At 37.5% G+C, this 16,152-nt stretch overlaps 1 protein-coding gene across 1 annotated transcript in view; it reads right to left on the bottom strand.

Annotated features, from left to right (window-relative positions):
* Window positions 1–5,431: 5,431 nt before the first annotated feature.
* Window positions 5,432–16,152, bottom strand: part of gabpb1 (GA binding protein transcription factor subunit beta 1) — a 30,229-nt gene continuing 19,508 nt past the window's right edge. Inside the window, exons 6-8 of the mRNA XM_022687002.2 lie at window positions 8,926–9,105; window positions 7,557–7,690; window positions 5,432–6,177 (exon numbers count right to left, since the gene is read on the bottom strand). Coding sequence (XP_022542723.2) covers window positions 6,028–6,177; window positions 7,557–7,690; window positions 8,926–9,105 — 464 coding nt within the window. The 3' untranslated portion in view covers window positions 5,432–6,027. The remainder of the gene's footprint in view (window positions 6,178–7,556; window positions 7,691–8,925; window positions 9,106–16,152) is intronic.

Here is a 16,152-nt window from a genome sequence, read left to right as displayed (position 1 = left end):
GTTTACAGTTCACACACAGTCACTGGCAGATCAGAACATCACCTCAGTTACACAACATACTTTAAAATAGAATTACAATATTATAGCAGAAGGAATAAAAACAGATTAATTATTATTAATTATTATTTTTTTTAGAATGTATAAAAACCTTTTCTGTAACCCTGTAACTATTTCAGTAAAGGTATAGTTTCAGAGTTATGATTTAATTATTATAAAAGTATAAGGAAATTTTATTGTTAAGATTCTTTGATAAACTGTATTGCATTCATTTAAAAATAAATAATAATAATATTAACATGTTTATTTCTTAGGGTTCTTAGATGTGTGCTGTTATATATATACAGTATATATATATATATATATATATATACACATATATATACACATATACATATACATACAGGGGTTGGACAGTGAAACTAAAACGCCTGGTTTTAGAGCACAATAATTTATTGTGGTGACGGACAGTTCTGGTGGAAACAGGAGAGTTGAGGTGCACATTGAATTCTGCGTGATTTGATCAGCCGTGGTTTTATGTTTTTTGGATACAATCCGGGTTAGCACCCGAACATCCCTTTCAGTCAGCTTCCTCTTACAGCGTCCACAGTTAATCCTGTTGGATGTGGTTAGAGCAGAAGTGTGCTCTTACCCTGCTAATTGAACCTTCACACTCTGCTCTTACTGGTGCAACGTGCAATTAATGAAGATTGACCACCAGGCTGCTCCAATTTAGCCATAAAACCTTCCACATTAAAATGACAGGTGTTTCAGTTACATTGTCCAACGCCTTTATATATAAAACACTAGACCAGTTTATTATAGCTGCTCCTTTATTCACCTAAACATTATAAACTATTATAATACCGTATATGAGAAACAGTCCACATAAAACTACATCTGGATTCTTATATGAATACTCTCCACCTTTAAAGCTAAAAATGTTTAGGTCAAAGCCTCTAAAAACACATCTTCAGTCTGAAACCTGTATGTAGCCACAGCAGCATTTGACCTCCTGAGACCCTGGGTCCTCATATGTGGACATTAACTTTCTGCTTCTCTGCACCATGATGCTTAATGATTTTTAAATGTCGACCCTTATGGACACACTGCCAGTACCATCTAGTAGTCACATGACAACTTTACACTCACTTGATTAAAGAGAAAATGGTGAGAATCCCTGTCAAAAGTTTCTACAGCCAGTCCAACATTCTCATAGATGTTTTTTAGTTTGAAACTAGTTTATTTTCTTACTATAGAAAGCATTCCCAAATAGCAAGGATCATTTTTAAATGTTAAGATAAACTACTGTCCCCATATATGGACATTGTTTTTTTGCAATACAAAGACAAAGTTTAGTTTTTATACTGGTTAGGTCCTACTAATCCCAAATAGCTTTTAGAAATGAAAACACACCAAGCTAAAGTTCAGGTCTCAGGAGGTTAAGGTGGAATGTTAAATTAGCAGCATTTAAGGTAGAATGGTCCATTTAAACAATTCAAACTCTTCGTTTAAGTGATTTACTGAAGGCAGTAAAGTGTAAGTAAGAAAACTAGATAGCAGCTACGTACAGGCAGGGCTGAACTGCTAATCTGGCGTAGGCTACCGGGCGTTAACCAGTCGGGCCGACAGTCTTAAGGGACCGAAGCGATTAGAAGTGATTTCAATAAAAAGGATAAAACATCAACTACACAGAGCAGACAAAAATGTGTTAATAATTGACACTAAACTAGTGCTGGGCGGTATGACCAAAAATGCATATCACAGTATTTTTAAAGACTGGTTTCACAGTATATCATGGTATTTTTATTATTATTTAATTATATATTTTTGCATGACTGGGCTTTTATATAGGCTGTGACTTACTCTACTGTTTGGAGTACATATAATATCAAACACTAAGGCTTTAAATTAAGGCTTTGATTAGTATTGGGTTTACTTTGCCCCACAAAATTACACAATATATAAGGCAATCAAACTTTATTATTAGAAAAACAGCTAAAGAATTTAAACAACAGACCTTTAAAAGAGATACACCAGCAACTTTAACACTGCTTCCTTTACAAAACTAAATATTTTAATAAATAATGTAAGCTATTAGAACCATTAAATTATTAAAATCAGCAACAATTCCCTTCTTTCTCACAGCTGGGAACAGCGAGTTAGAGTGACAGTATTTGAAAACCCAGCATGTTTCTTTGGTGGTCCTGTTCTACAGTTCAAAACTGCAGAACGGTATAGCGTATAAAATATGTTGATGATACATTATACTTATCTGTAACCCCACATACATAAATTACAAGTTGATTGTGCTCCGCTAATTATGAGGGGCCGGTCTAAACCAAAAATACCAGGGCCGATTATTTTGTCCCAGTCCAGCCCTGCTTACAGGTAGTGAATCTGTGTATCATTTTCATTTAAGAATCAAAACAATTCATTTATTTTTTTTTTTTTTTTCATTTTTAAATAAAAATAAAAACGCCTTGTATTTTCTGTTTTTTTTTTTTTATATAATCCAAACCAAAATAGGACATTTAAAAAAACAGAACAGAAGCCAAACTTGTTTTAGATTTTTCACCAGTGTCTTATTCTGAATTCTGGAAAACACCTTAAATGCTTACTGCAGTTACAGACAGACAGTCATCCTTCATCAGTAAAAGGTTTATTTCCTTCATTCATGACTGGAATTTACTGTATTTATGTTGCTTTGGTCGCAAAACCAGAACTAAAATGCAGTGGAAAACCTTTACTATGTAGAGTTTAGATTCTCTGCCTGAGCCCGAGCTGAGATTTCCCACCACTCTCCTTGGGCCGTGTCAGGTCGGGCCCAAGAAAATGGTCTGTAATGAATAGGTGTCTGTTTTTTTAATGCTATTTTTATTTTTATGTAATGCTATTTGTGTGATAATCACAATATTGCAAAGTAACAAATCAAACTGTGTTTTAAAAATCACAAACAAAAAGTTGCACAAGTTAGAATGTTATAATCACACAGCCTGTTGAGCGCACAGGTGAGCCCCTCCTCCACTTGTCCGCATTATGCACTTGACATAAGCGCTGTGTGTGGCTTAATTTAATTTAATTTAATTTAATTTAATTTTTCTTAATTTTTCTTCAGTGTTGCAAAGTTAATTAACATCATTCTGAACAGCCCAAAGCTCAAGCTCAGTTTGAATGCTCTACTTACTAATAAAATGTGTGATATTTTCTGTAACACACTCAGCTGGCCTCAGTGAGGGCAGTTAATGGATCAGTTGAATCAGGTGTAATTAGTGGTGTAATTGGTATAAACCAATGACTCTAAATAAACAATAAAACTTGTGAGGAAGCGATCTGACAACCACAGAGAGGATAAGGCTCACTTTCTCTTTATCTTATCTGCCTTTTACAAGCTAACACAGACTACACTGCTCAACAGCTGCTGTGCTGTGCTGTTAATCCAGTGAGCTGTAGCATTAACTTAAGGCTAGTATTATTCTAAGTACAACTTTTAAAGAATGTCTTATAAAAAGTCATAGTACACTGCTCAAAAAAATTAAGGGAACACTAAAATAACACGTCCTAGATCTCAATAAATAAAATAATCCAGCTGAAAATCTTTATTTATTACATAGTGGAAGGCTTTGTGAACAAAATAATATAAAAATGATCAATGTAAATTAAAATTATTATTCAATAGAGGTCTGGATTTGGAATCATATTCAAAATAAAAGTAGAAAATCAAATGACAGGCTGATCCAACTTCAGTGGAAATGTAAGACAAGACAAGATAAAATAAAGCTCAGTAGTGTGTGTGGCTTCACGTGCCTGCATGACCTCTCTACAACACCTACAATGGGCATGATCCTGATGAAGCGACAGATGTTCTCCTGAGGAATCTCCTCCCAGACCTGGATTAAAGCATCAGTAACTCCTGAACAGTCAGTGGTGCAGTGTGGTTTTGGTGGATGGAGTGAGACATGATGATCCAGATGAGCTGGATTGGATTCAGGTCTGGGGAACGGGCAGGACAGTCCATAGCTTCAATGCCTTCATCCTGCAGGAACTGCTGACACACTTCAGCCACATGAGGTCTAGCATTGTCCTGGAAGGACAGAAGGAACCCAGGACCCACTGCACCAGCATATGATCTCACAATGGGTCTAAGTATCTCATCCTGGTACCTAGCAGCAATCAGGAGGTCTCTGCGGCCCTCTAAAGAAAAGCCACCTCGCACCATTACTGACCCACTGCCTCACCGGTCATGCTGGAGGATGTTGCAGCAGCAGAACATTCTCCATGGCGTCTCCAGGCTCTCTCACGTCTGTCACACGTGCTCAGTGTGAACCTGCTCTTATCTGTGAAGAGCACAGGGAGCCAATGGTGAATCTGCCAATCTTGGTGTTCTCTGGCAAATGCCAATCGCCCTGCACAGTGATTGGCTGTGAGTACATGCCCCACTTGTGGACGTCGGGCCCTCATACCACCTTCATTGAGTCTGTTTCTGACAGTCTGAGCAGAAACATGGATATTAGTGGCCTGCTGGAGGCTCTTGCACTTCTTGCTCCTTCTGTTCCTCCTTGAACAAAGGAGGAGGTAGCGGTCCTGCTGCTGGGTTGTTGCCCTCCTCCTGGTGTACTGTCCTGTCTCCTGGTATCTGCTCCATGCTCCGGACACTATGCTGCTGACAAACACAGCCAACCTTCTTACCACAGCTCACACTGATGTGCCATCCTGGATGAGCTGCACTACCTGAGCTGAACTTCTGTGGGTTGTAGACTCCGTCTCATGCTTCCTCTATGGTGATAGAAAACTGACAAAATGCAAAAGTGACCAAAACATCAGTCAGAAAGGATGAGAACAGAGAAAAGGTCTGTGGTCTCCACCTGCAGAACCACACCTTTATAGGGGTTTGCTTGCTAATTGCCTCTCATTTCTACCTGTTGTCTGTTCCATTTGCACAACAGCTGGTGAAATTGAATTACAATCAGTGTTGGAGTTACATTGTGTTGTTTAAGTGTTCCCTTTATTTTTTTGAGCAGTATATAAAGAGCAAATAAAAATTGAGCAAATAAAAATTGTTCTCACTGTTCAAATACTAAAGGGGGGGGGGGGGGCTGTATAACTTAATAATAAGAAGCACTTTTACGTATTTTACCCTGATGTTTGTTGACACTATGACATATTGTTGACTATAAGTAAGTAAGTAAAAATAAGTAAATAAAGCCAACAGTTCAACAGTGTACACTATACAGAGCAGAGACAATACACAGACTAGAGCTAAAGAGTGAACTACTCCTTTAAGGCATCTGTCCATGTTCTTCTGTTAAAAGTAAGTGTGGAGACAGCAGGTTTTATTTTCTTTCTTTTTTTAAACTTAGGAAAACATAAAGGGACGTTGCTTTTTGTGGTAATCATGTGTACATAAGTTTTATATAAAATATCAGAGTATCCCTTTTAAGAATGTACCCTTTTAATCATGTTATAAGTGAATGTAGAATCAGCAGGTTTGCTGTAGGGAAGCGTGCTGAAGTAGTAACAAATCCTGTGCTACAGATGCAAGAATATGTCAATAAAAATCTTCCGTTAACGCCGCCACACTGTAAACAGCTGCATTATCATGATCATTATCAGGTAAAAGTCAGATCACGCTTCACTGTTGGGTTCCTGCAGGAATTTGAGCAGTTTGAGTCCTTTGAGTGTGTGTTTGACCACAGTTGCAGCCTACAGCGTCTCTAAAAAAATACACAATATTATCAGTCACTTTTGGAAGCGTTCGTTTGGGTGGGTTTGATGTCAAAGCAGAGAAAATGCACATTGGTAAAAGTCAGGCAGGGGGTTAGACTGGTGTCCATGTCTCAGATATACATTAGTGCCTTCTCTTTTTCTTCTCTTTTTTTTACACACATACAAAAAAAAAAAAAAAAAAAAAAACAGAACACACACACACAGATAGTCTGTATGCCACATTTAGCCTCTATAAGGCTTTTGCATGTAGCAGCTAAGTCTCTATACGCGTGTGTGTGTGTACGCAAATGTTCTCAGGGCCCGTCATGCTGTTTTTTTCCCTCCTTGGCGTGTGATGGCCTCCAGTTTCTGTCGGTACGCCTCGGCCTCCTGCTCTTTCTTCAGGAACTGCTGGCGATATTTCTGCGCTTCTCTGTTTGCTTCCTCCAACTGCTTCAACAGCGCCACCTTCTCCTAATGCGAACAGACACACACATATATACATACGCACACATTAAAGCTCCCTACGCTCAAAAACATTTCTATATACAACCAACAGATATTATATAAATTAGCTTAACATGAAATTTGTGTGTCAACCCACTGCCCACTTTATTAGCCTCCTTTTATCCTGTTCTTCAATGGTCACAGATAGGGCTGGGTATCATTTTACCATTTTGATACCCATACCCAAACAATACTTTTTTAAATATCTTTTTCTTAGTTGTAAAAAAATAAAAATAAAAATACAAAATAGGATAACTATTCTAACAAAATGTATTTATTTAACAGCTGACATGAGTGATTTCATTCTCATACTGTCACCATAAGAGACTCCATCTTTTTAAATATTGTTGGACAAACAGTGAATGATTTTTTCCCCATTTTCTCCCAATTTGGCTATCCAATTGTCAAACCACTTTCTGTGTTTCCATCGCCAGTGGCGCCTTCAACGCTTAGAAACACGTGAATCAGTCACCCCTTCTTTCAAGCAGGGCCAATTTTGCTCCCTTTGGGTGCCGGCAGCCGATGGCAAAGCTACATAAACGGGATTCGAACCAGCGACCTCCCGCTCAAGGTGGCAGCGCATTACAGCGCTGGACCACTCGGCGCCCCATGTTTGTTTTTTGTTTTCTTATCTGAACATTAAATGCTCACTCCTTCCTGACTGACCCTATTATATTCTGTGGAAAAAAATCTCAAATCACAAATCAAAGCAAAAAGGAAATTAATTTCCAATCATTTTAGAACCATAATAATTGATATTTTGAATTATTCAAAAATGTGTTTGTAAAATTGTTATATTTTACCAGCCATTGGTGCTTAAAAGATATTAATTGGTTGTTCAATATATTAAATGAAACTATATCACAGGCTTTTTTTGAATGTACCTGACTATTCTCAGCGTTTTCGTGCACATGCTCTGCATTTTGCAGGTTTATGTGCGCTTTATGCAAAGTATTGAAAATAAGCACCAATTTATTTATTTATTTCATTTATATTTTTTAGATCTTTGGAAACCTGGTAGTATTTCAATCAGTGCCTTTTTGGTATCGAATTTTCAATACCCAGCCCTACTCACAGATGCTTCTGTCTCTGACTATACATATAAAAGATCTGATATGTATGTATGTATGTATGTATATGTATATATATATATATATATATATATATATATACACATACAATGCAAATATAGATTATGTTCTGTAATTATTGAACTACAAAGTGCTCCTATATGGTAAATTAAATGAGCAAAACGGACAGAGAATGAAGAAACAAGGAGGTGAATTTCCATGTCTACAGATAATTAGCATAAAAATAATACAGAAATATTTTTTCTACTTCCTCACCTTTATCTCCTGTGTTTGTGCAACGTGGGTCTCCTCCTCCTCATCTTCCTCCAGTTCCACTCGCGACCGTTTAAGAGATGGTTCCTCGCTCACCACTGTTTCTTCTGCGATATCTGTAGCTGGAACTGTCAGTACTGACAGAATACAAGAATATTATGTTATTAAATGATTGCAGCAGTTTTAGTTAAATACCATTAACACACAATTAATATACTGTTTGGTCAAAAAAAAAGGTCACACTCTAATATATAGTTTAGCCTTAGCTTTAATTATGACACATTCTCTGTGGCATTGTTTCCACAAGCTTCTGCAATGTCTATTCTGCAATGTTTATTTCTGTCCAGTGTTGCATTAATTTTTCTGCAAGGTAGAGACTGACCGCTGCACAAAGCCTTCTCCAGCACATTCCAAAGATTCTCAATGGGGATAAACTCTGGACTCGGATATGAATATCTCCGTGTCATCAGGGAAGAAAAAAATGATTGATGGAATAACCTGGTCTATATTCAGTATATTCAGGTAGTCAGCTGACCTCATTCTTTCAGCACATACTGTTGCTGAACCTAAACCTGCAGACCAACTGCAGCATCAACCCCACATCATACCGCTGTTCCCACAGACTTGTGGTCAGGATCACTTAAGCTGCCTTTCTTATTACCCTGATGCTTCATCACTCTGGAAAAGGGGAAATCTGGCCTCATCAGATCACATGACCCTCAGAATCCAATCTTTATGCTCCATAGCAAATCAAAGCTGTTTTTGATGGTTAGCCTCACTGATAAGTGATTTGGATTAAACAGCTGTGTAGCTTTAAGAAAACCAATTGAGTTCCTTTTACACTGGAAATGCTCTTACTTTCACTATTAAACATATCTCTGAGTTCTACTGTTGTTTTTTAACTATTTGATTTCACCAAATTTTTAAGTGATCGCAAAATAAGATCATTCAATATTTTTTTCCAACCACATTCCTTCCTGAAAGATGATGTTCCTCCACTGAACTTCCACTGTTTAATAATGTGTTGGACAGTTCTTAACCTGATTTTAGTAGTTTGAGTTGTTTAATCTCCTTAGATGTTTTCTCTGCTTATCACGATCACAGGATTGGTTGTTTAACTAATGAGAAGCTACTCCCTGCATCAGTTAGGGTTAAATAACTTGTTGCCAGCTGAAACATAATAATCACCCATGCAGTAATTATCCAATGGGAGGCTAGGTGGTGATCTTTTTTGACCAGGCAGTATACTTTTCGTAGAACACATTTTAATAAAACGGTGCTTTTTAACAGAAACAATAGAAGTCATATCGCCATCTACACTTTGTGTAAAACAATCTGTCAAAATGACAGTGCGGCTGCAGGCAGAGCTCACCTTGCTGTCCGTCAGGCATGGTGACGATGATGGGCTGGCCGATGCCCCCACTGGTTTGCAGGTTGCCCAGCTGAATGCCGTCAGTTACTATAGTGATGACCTGCTGACCTCCAGAGCTGACGACTTGCTGAATGGCACCGTCGACAGAGTCTGCAGCAACTACTTCCTCTGTGGCCATTACTGCAACACACGCACGCACGCACGCGAGAGCACACACAGTAGTTTATTGTAAAATGTAGAACTGAATGTAAAAGTACAGTACTGTGTTATGTAGTTATTACAGAAAGCAGTGGACAGTTCTCAAAGCATCTACCAGTGATAATGTGGGTTTGGAATTATTCCTAACGTTTTTATGATTGTAACAAGTAACGATGCATCTCATAAACAATATATAACAGTAAAAGTATTAAACTCAGTATAAAAGTATCATGTCTTGCCAGAGAGGCTCAGTGGTATTTAGATCAGGACTAGAATGACTGGGTCATTCTAACACATGAATGTTCTTTAATCTAAACTGTTCCATTGTAGCTCTGCAGTGCTGTATGTTTAGGGTCATCGTCTTGCTGGAAGGTGAATCTCCTTCTCAGTCTTCCTCAAGTCTTTTGCAGCCTCCAACAGGTTTTCTTCCAGGATTTCCCTGTATTTATCTCCATTCATCTACAGTTGTGGTCAAAAGTTTACATACACTTGTAAAAAAACATAATGTTATGGCTGTCTTGAGTTTTCAATAAGTTCTACAACTCTTATTTTTCTGTGATAGAGTGATCGGAACACATACATGTTTGTCACAAAAAAACAGTCATAAAATTTGGTTCTTTCATAAATTTATTATGGGTCTGCTGAAAATGTCACCAAATCTGCTGGGTCAAAAATATACATACAGCAACATTAGTATTTGGTTACATGTCCCTTGGCCATTTTCACGGCAACTAGGCGCTTTTGGTAGCCATCCACAAGCTCCTGGCAAGCTTCAGGTCGAATGTTTGACCACTCTTCTTGACAGAATTGGTGCAGTTCAGCTAAATGTGATGGTTTTCTTGCATGAACCCGTTTCTTTAGCACTGTCCACATGTTCTCAATGGGGTTTAAGTCAGGACTTTGGGAAGGCCATTCTAAAACCTTAATTCTAGCCTGGTTTAGCCATTCCTTTACCACTTTTGATGTGTGTTTTGGGTCATTGTCTTGTTGGAACACCCAACTGCGCCCAAGACCCAACCTTCGGGCTGATGGTTTTAAGTTTTCCTGCAGAATTTGGAGGTAATCCTCCTTCTTCATTATCCCATTTACTTTCTGCAAAGAACCAGTTCCACTGGCAGCAAAACATCCCCAGAGCATAATACTACCACCACCATGCTTGACAGTAGGCATGGTGTTCCTGGGATTAAAGGCCTCACCTTTTCTCCTCCAAACATATTGCTGGGTGTTGTGGCCAAACAGCTCAATTTTTGTTTCGTCTGACCAGAGAACTTTCCTCCAGAAGGTTTTATCTTTGTCCATGTGATCAGCAGCAAACTTCAGCCGAGTCTTAAGGTGCCTTTTCTGGAGCAAGGGCTTCTTTCTTGCACGGCAGCCTCTCAGTCCATGGCGATGTAAAACACGCTTGACTGTGGAGACTGACACCTGTGTTCCATCAGCTTCCAAATCCTTGCAGACCTGCTTCTTGGTGATTCTTGGTTGACTCTTGACCATCCTGACCAATCTCCTCTCGGCAGCATGTGATAGCTTGCGTTTTCTTCCTGATCGTGGCAGTGACACAACTGTTCCATGCACTTTATACTTGCGTATAATTGTCTGCACAGTTGCTCTTGGGACCTGTAGCTGCTTTGAAATGGCTCCAAGTGACTTCCCTGACTTGTTCAAGTCAATAATTCGCTTTTTCAGATCCACACTGAGTTCCTTTGACTTTCCCATTGTAGCTTTTGTAGCTGAGTCTAATCACTGGGTCAAATGAGCCCTATTTAAATGGGCTCATGAGAAGTCAACAGCTGTAGTCAATCAGAATCACTTACAAGAAGTGAAGAGGCCATGACATGAAGCTAATTTGATTGACACAACTCGCTACATCACCAAAATTGACAAATTTTGTTGCTGTATGTATATTTTTGACCCAGCAGATTTGGTGACATTTTCAGCAGACCCATAATAAATTTATGAAAGAACCTAATTTTATGACTGTTTTTTGTGACAAACATGTATGTGTTCCGATCACTCTATCACAGAAAAATAAGAGTTGTAGAACTTATTGAAAACTCAAGACAGCCATAACATTATGTTTTTTTACAAGTGTATGTAAACTTTTGACCACAACTGTATTTATCATCTCTGACCAGCTTCCCAACTCTGTACCTGCTGAAGAAAAGCACCTTCTTCCACATGTTAGCTGTACAAACAGCACTTCTTTTCTTCTTTCTTTCAAAAGTGTCACTCATCCATAAAGGCCAGATTTGTGGCACATGACTTATGATAGTTGTCTTGTATACAGATTCTTCCACCTGAGTTGTGGATTTCTGCAGCTCCTCCAGAGTGACCATGGATCTCTTGGCTGCTTCTCTGATCAGTGCTCTCCTTGCTTCATCTGTCAGTTTGGGTGGACCATGGCTATGTTTTGGTAGGTTTGCAGCTGTAGAACACTTTTTCTGTTTTTGGATGATGGATTGTTGGACAGAGCTCCTTTGGATGCTTAAAGGTTGGGATATGTTTTTATAATCTAACCCTGCTTTAAACTTCTTCTCTACAACTTTATCTCTATGATCTGGTGAATTCCTTGGTCTTCATGATGCTGTTTGTTTACTAGTTTTTCTCTAACAAACCACTTCACAGGTCTTCACAGAACTGCTGTTTATATTTATACTGAGACTAAATTACACACAGCTGGAATCTATTAACTTATTCAGTGACTTTTGAAGGCAATTGATTGCACTGGATTTTATTTTGGGGGTTTAGAGTAAAGGGGGCTGAATATTTTTGAAACACTTTTCAGATTTTTACTTTAGAAAATTTTAAAAAACAATGTATAATTTTCATTTCACTTCACAATTACATGCTATGTTGTGTTGCTTAAAATTAAGTTTGTGGTTTTAAAGTGACAAAATGTGAAAGTTCACTTTTGAATGAATAATTTTGCAAGCCACTGTATGTAGCAGTAGCAGTCAAATATTTTGGACACATCTCTTCTCATTAAATGTGTTTTCTTTTTCTTTTTTTTATGATTTTTTACATTGTAAATGTAATATTGAAGACTATATTAAAGCTATACAGGAACACACAGAATTTTTGGTGCTATTTAAGATATATATATATATATATTTTTTTTTTTTTAAAGATCATGTTGGAATGAACACTGTAATATTGCTGATATGATGAATATCAGCTGTTTGAGCGGTTTTCTCAGTATTTGGTTGGATTTGAAACATGTTTTACCCAATGAATTGGATCCCACTGTAACAATCTGGCAACCTTGATGGCTTGCTTCTTTTCTTCACGCTGTGAAGCTCCAGCTCATGCCAAATCACCTTAAATCACCATCTCAGATCATCCGGATTAGATCAGGGGATTGTGTAATTTCATATGTGTCTCTTAATTGTTTTCATGTCTTTAATATTATTTTTCAATGTAGAAAATAAATTAAATAAAGAAATTACTAAAGAAAAACATTCAATGGTGTCCAAATGTTTGAGGGAGGAGTGACATATTAAATAGTGTATTGTGATATTTGAAGGCATTTTTTCAATACACAATATTAATGTTTATCACATCACTTGGACACGCATTCAAATTGGCCGATTTTAAAATCTAATTCTCAGATAAACGGTATGTCCCAATATTTGTGGTCACCCCTTCTAATGAACTGCTGCTTTTGCTTAGGGGCTGTATTCTTTCTGACATCAATCCTGGCGTAAAGCACAGCGCAAACGGTGGAACATTAGAGACAGAGAAGCTTTGAAGAGACAAAGAGCTTCTTCTTTTGAAAGGGGGGGGAAGGGTGGTAAAAAAAAAAAGGAAAACCATTTCAGTCTAATAATCTCTACCTCTAAACTTTGAGCATCAAAAGCCAACAACACATACCAGAACAAAGACCCCTCAATGAGGAGAGCTTCGTCTGATCAGACCACGAGGAACTCGCAACATTATTTCAAAAGAACAATTGGAGACAATTCAGATTTCTACATTTTATTCCCATTACACTCAAAATACGGACAGAATTCTGTCCACTACTGTTATAGCTGTGTGTGTTCTGTAATTTAGACGTGTTCTGTTTTAATGCAGCCAAAACATGAAATATACTAGTGTATACAGTTTAAATTAAAAAAGAAAAAAACATTAGGATGCTTATAAGATTTGACTGGTTAAATGGTCCTCTATAGTTCTCTGTAGTTCCATACAAAAGGTTTCTACTACCATTTAAAATCAAAGGAGCTTTACAGTATATTTTAAATATAGGGGTGTATAAAAAAAGTGTTTTGCTATTAAAAGAACCCATTTTTTGTACTATACTGAATGTGACCAGAAAGAACAGAGCTAGCTGATGTGAATATATGATCTGAAAATGAGAAATGATGTCACAACATGCTTTTCTGAGTATTGTGATTGAGATCAGTATTTAAAGCTGATGTTTGTAAGTTTTGGGATTTGGGGGTTTAGTGCCCTCTCTGGTGAGAATGGGTAATTGCACAGAATATGTGGAAGAGTCATTTCAAACTGGGCGGGTGTGATGCGGATGAATCAGATTCCAGGTTATGTTCAGTCAGAGACAGAGAGAGAGAGAGAGAGAGCTCAGTCAGAATCTTCACTCCTTCATTTCTTTGGTTGTACTATGAGTATGAGCTACTGAGCTCTGAGTTTCTCTTCTGAAGTCTCCATTGCTCCATCAGCCGCTCGCGTTCAGTAAAACTGAGTTGGATCCTCTTTTAGAAGCTGTACGTGTGACGTAAGTACTTAAAGACGATTGACCGGAAGAAAAATTCACGCAAAAAGCCATCCGTTTTTAGAATAAATATATTAGCTCAAAAGGGATGGTCGTTCAAGCACACTGGTACCATTAAACACAATATGTTATCCATATTCTTCTCCACTCAGAAATGTTTCTGCTTTCAGCTTAGAAACAAAACAATACAGACTGACACTTTAAAGAACACACAATTAACCATGCTAATCTGATTTCATATCACTGAATTTGAATAATTTCTACAGTTGTCCATTCCAACATCAGATGTAATGTTAAGTACAGTTCCAGTAAAAAATAAATAAATAAATAAACACACATTTGCATAATGACTTTTTTTTCCTACATTGTAAATGAATACTGAAGTGATCCAGACTATGAAGGATCACATAAGGAATCATGTAGTAACACTCTGTGAAGAAGCATTTAGGTGCTCTTACGTGGGAAGCTGTTAACTGCTGTTTTCGCAATTTCTGAGGCTGGTAACTCTCTAATGAACTTTATTCTGTGTAACAGAGGTAACTCTTGCTCTTCTTTAGCAGAGGTGGTCCTGGTGAGAGCCAGTTTCATCATAACGTTTTTGATGGTCATTGCGGTGACTGCAATTGAGGATACTTCAAAGATCTTGAAATGTTGGAGAAGACTTAAAGTTTAAAAAGACTACAAGACCTACAAGGCTACTTTTCTTCTGACCAGGTAAGCTAACTGGCTAGCTAATTCAGTCAGGTAATTTATCACAGCCACTAGGTTAGCTTACTAGGGACTGGTGTTTAAATTAATTTAAAAATGGTTATGTTCACATTCATATCAGTGGTCTGTGTGTAGCTGGGATATCTCTCGCTTTATCTCTGAGAGAGATAAATCGGTTAGCAAGGTTAGCTAAAGTGATCTGTACTGTGCTGGATAACGCAGTCATGCTACACATTCTAACGTGAACTAAAATAAGTCACAACGGAGGAGCAGCCGTGTCACATCTGATTAATATTTCGGCAGTGATGAATGAGTACTTCAAAAAATACGGCAGAAACCGAGAGTTAGTCTCTATAGTGACTCAGTTTATCTATGAATGTGATTACATATGGAGTGATTTGTTACGTCCAAAACGATTAACAGTAAACGTTACTTATGGATACATTCCTAGCAACTGTCCAGCTATTTAGCTGTTTATTTATCTGTTTGTTGTGTAACATACAGTCAAAATTTCTGTGTTTCTCCCATTGGCGTAGGAACCGGGGGTGCTGGTGGGAGAAGCCCCGCCCCCTCGCTGTGAGATTTAGCAGAGGGACCAGGCTGCAGCAGCTTCAGCTGATTTAAAACAGATCTGGATATACGGAGATTTTTCTAAAAGAAAGGTAATGGTAGACTGACCACATAAATTGTGATGATATGTTTCTGATAGCTGGTTAAAAAAAAGACACGTCTCTGAATGAGCACACAGATTAAACCCACAGTGATTAATAAACTGCAGCTGTGTTAGTGAGTTAGCTTAACTTTGGAATTACCTAGATTGGGAGTCAAGGTTAAAGAAAAAAAACTATATATGAAAACTTGCCCTGTACCTGATCAGCTAATCACTATTTTTTTTATTTTCAAACTGTGTTTATTAATTTAGGATTACAGGACTTACTGTGAGCTATAATTAACGAAAAATAATTTAGTTCTAGTTATCTAGAAGTTGGGTGGTGTGGATAGCCAGAGATTAGTACAGTAATTTATGTTTGTAGTTTAAAGCAGTTTCTTAACCCTGATCATCACTGCCCTAAAACTGTGTTTTCCACCTGATTCAGCTGATCAGCTAATAAACAGTAATTTACTGCGTTTACCTGTTAAAATCCTTTAGCCCCTTATGGAGCCTAAATTAATCTTGTATATCCAGCAGTGTATTAGACACATCATACCACCACTTACTTTATTAAGTGTCTTTAAAGCAGAGGAAGTTCTAGAATACGCAGAACAGTGTTAATATGCAGTAGAATATGTAAGAACAGGGTTGAGAAACACTGCTGTAACATGACTTCTGTTCATTTGTAGTTCACAGTAAGACCACATGTAAACGTAAAGTTACATTCTTTTACATAAAAGGACAACATCTTAAGAAGAGCTCTCAGTAGAAAAATAATAAAAGCACAGGACCCAAAGTTTTTTTTTTTAAAGAGTGGAAAATCTGTTATATTATTTTAATTATTAGGTGATAACTGATCATTTTTGTGATATGTATATAATTCAGACATTGAATGCATATTTTTTTCTAACAACAGTAACTGTAACGTGGAGTAACATGTTTA

Source organism: Astyanax mexicanus, chromosome 9, assembly GCF_023375975.1.
Source record: "Astyanax mexicanus isolate ESR-SI-001 chromosome 9, AstMex3_surface, whole genome shotgun sequence".
Lineage (NCBI taxonomy): Eukaryota > Metazoa > Chordata > Actinopteri > Characiformes > Acestrorhamphidae > Astyanax > Astyanax mexicanus.
Note: the sequence above shows the minus strand (reverse complement) of the source record. Positions and strands in the feature narration are given on the sequence as shown.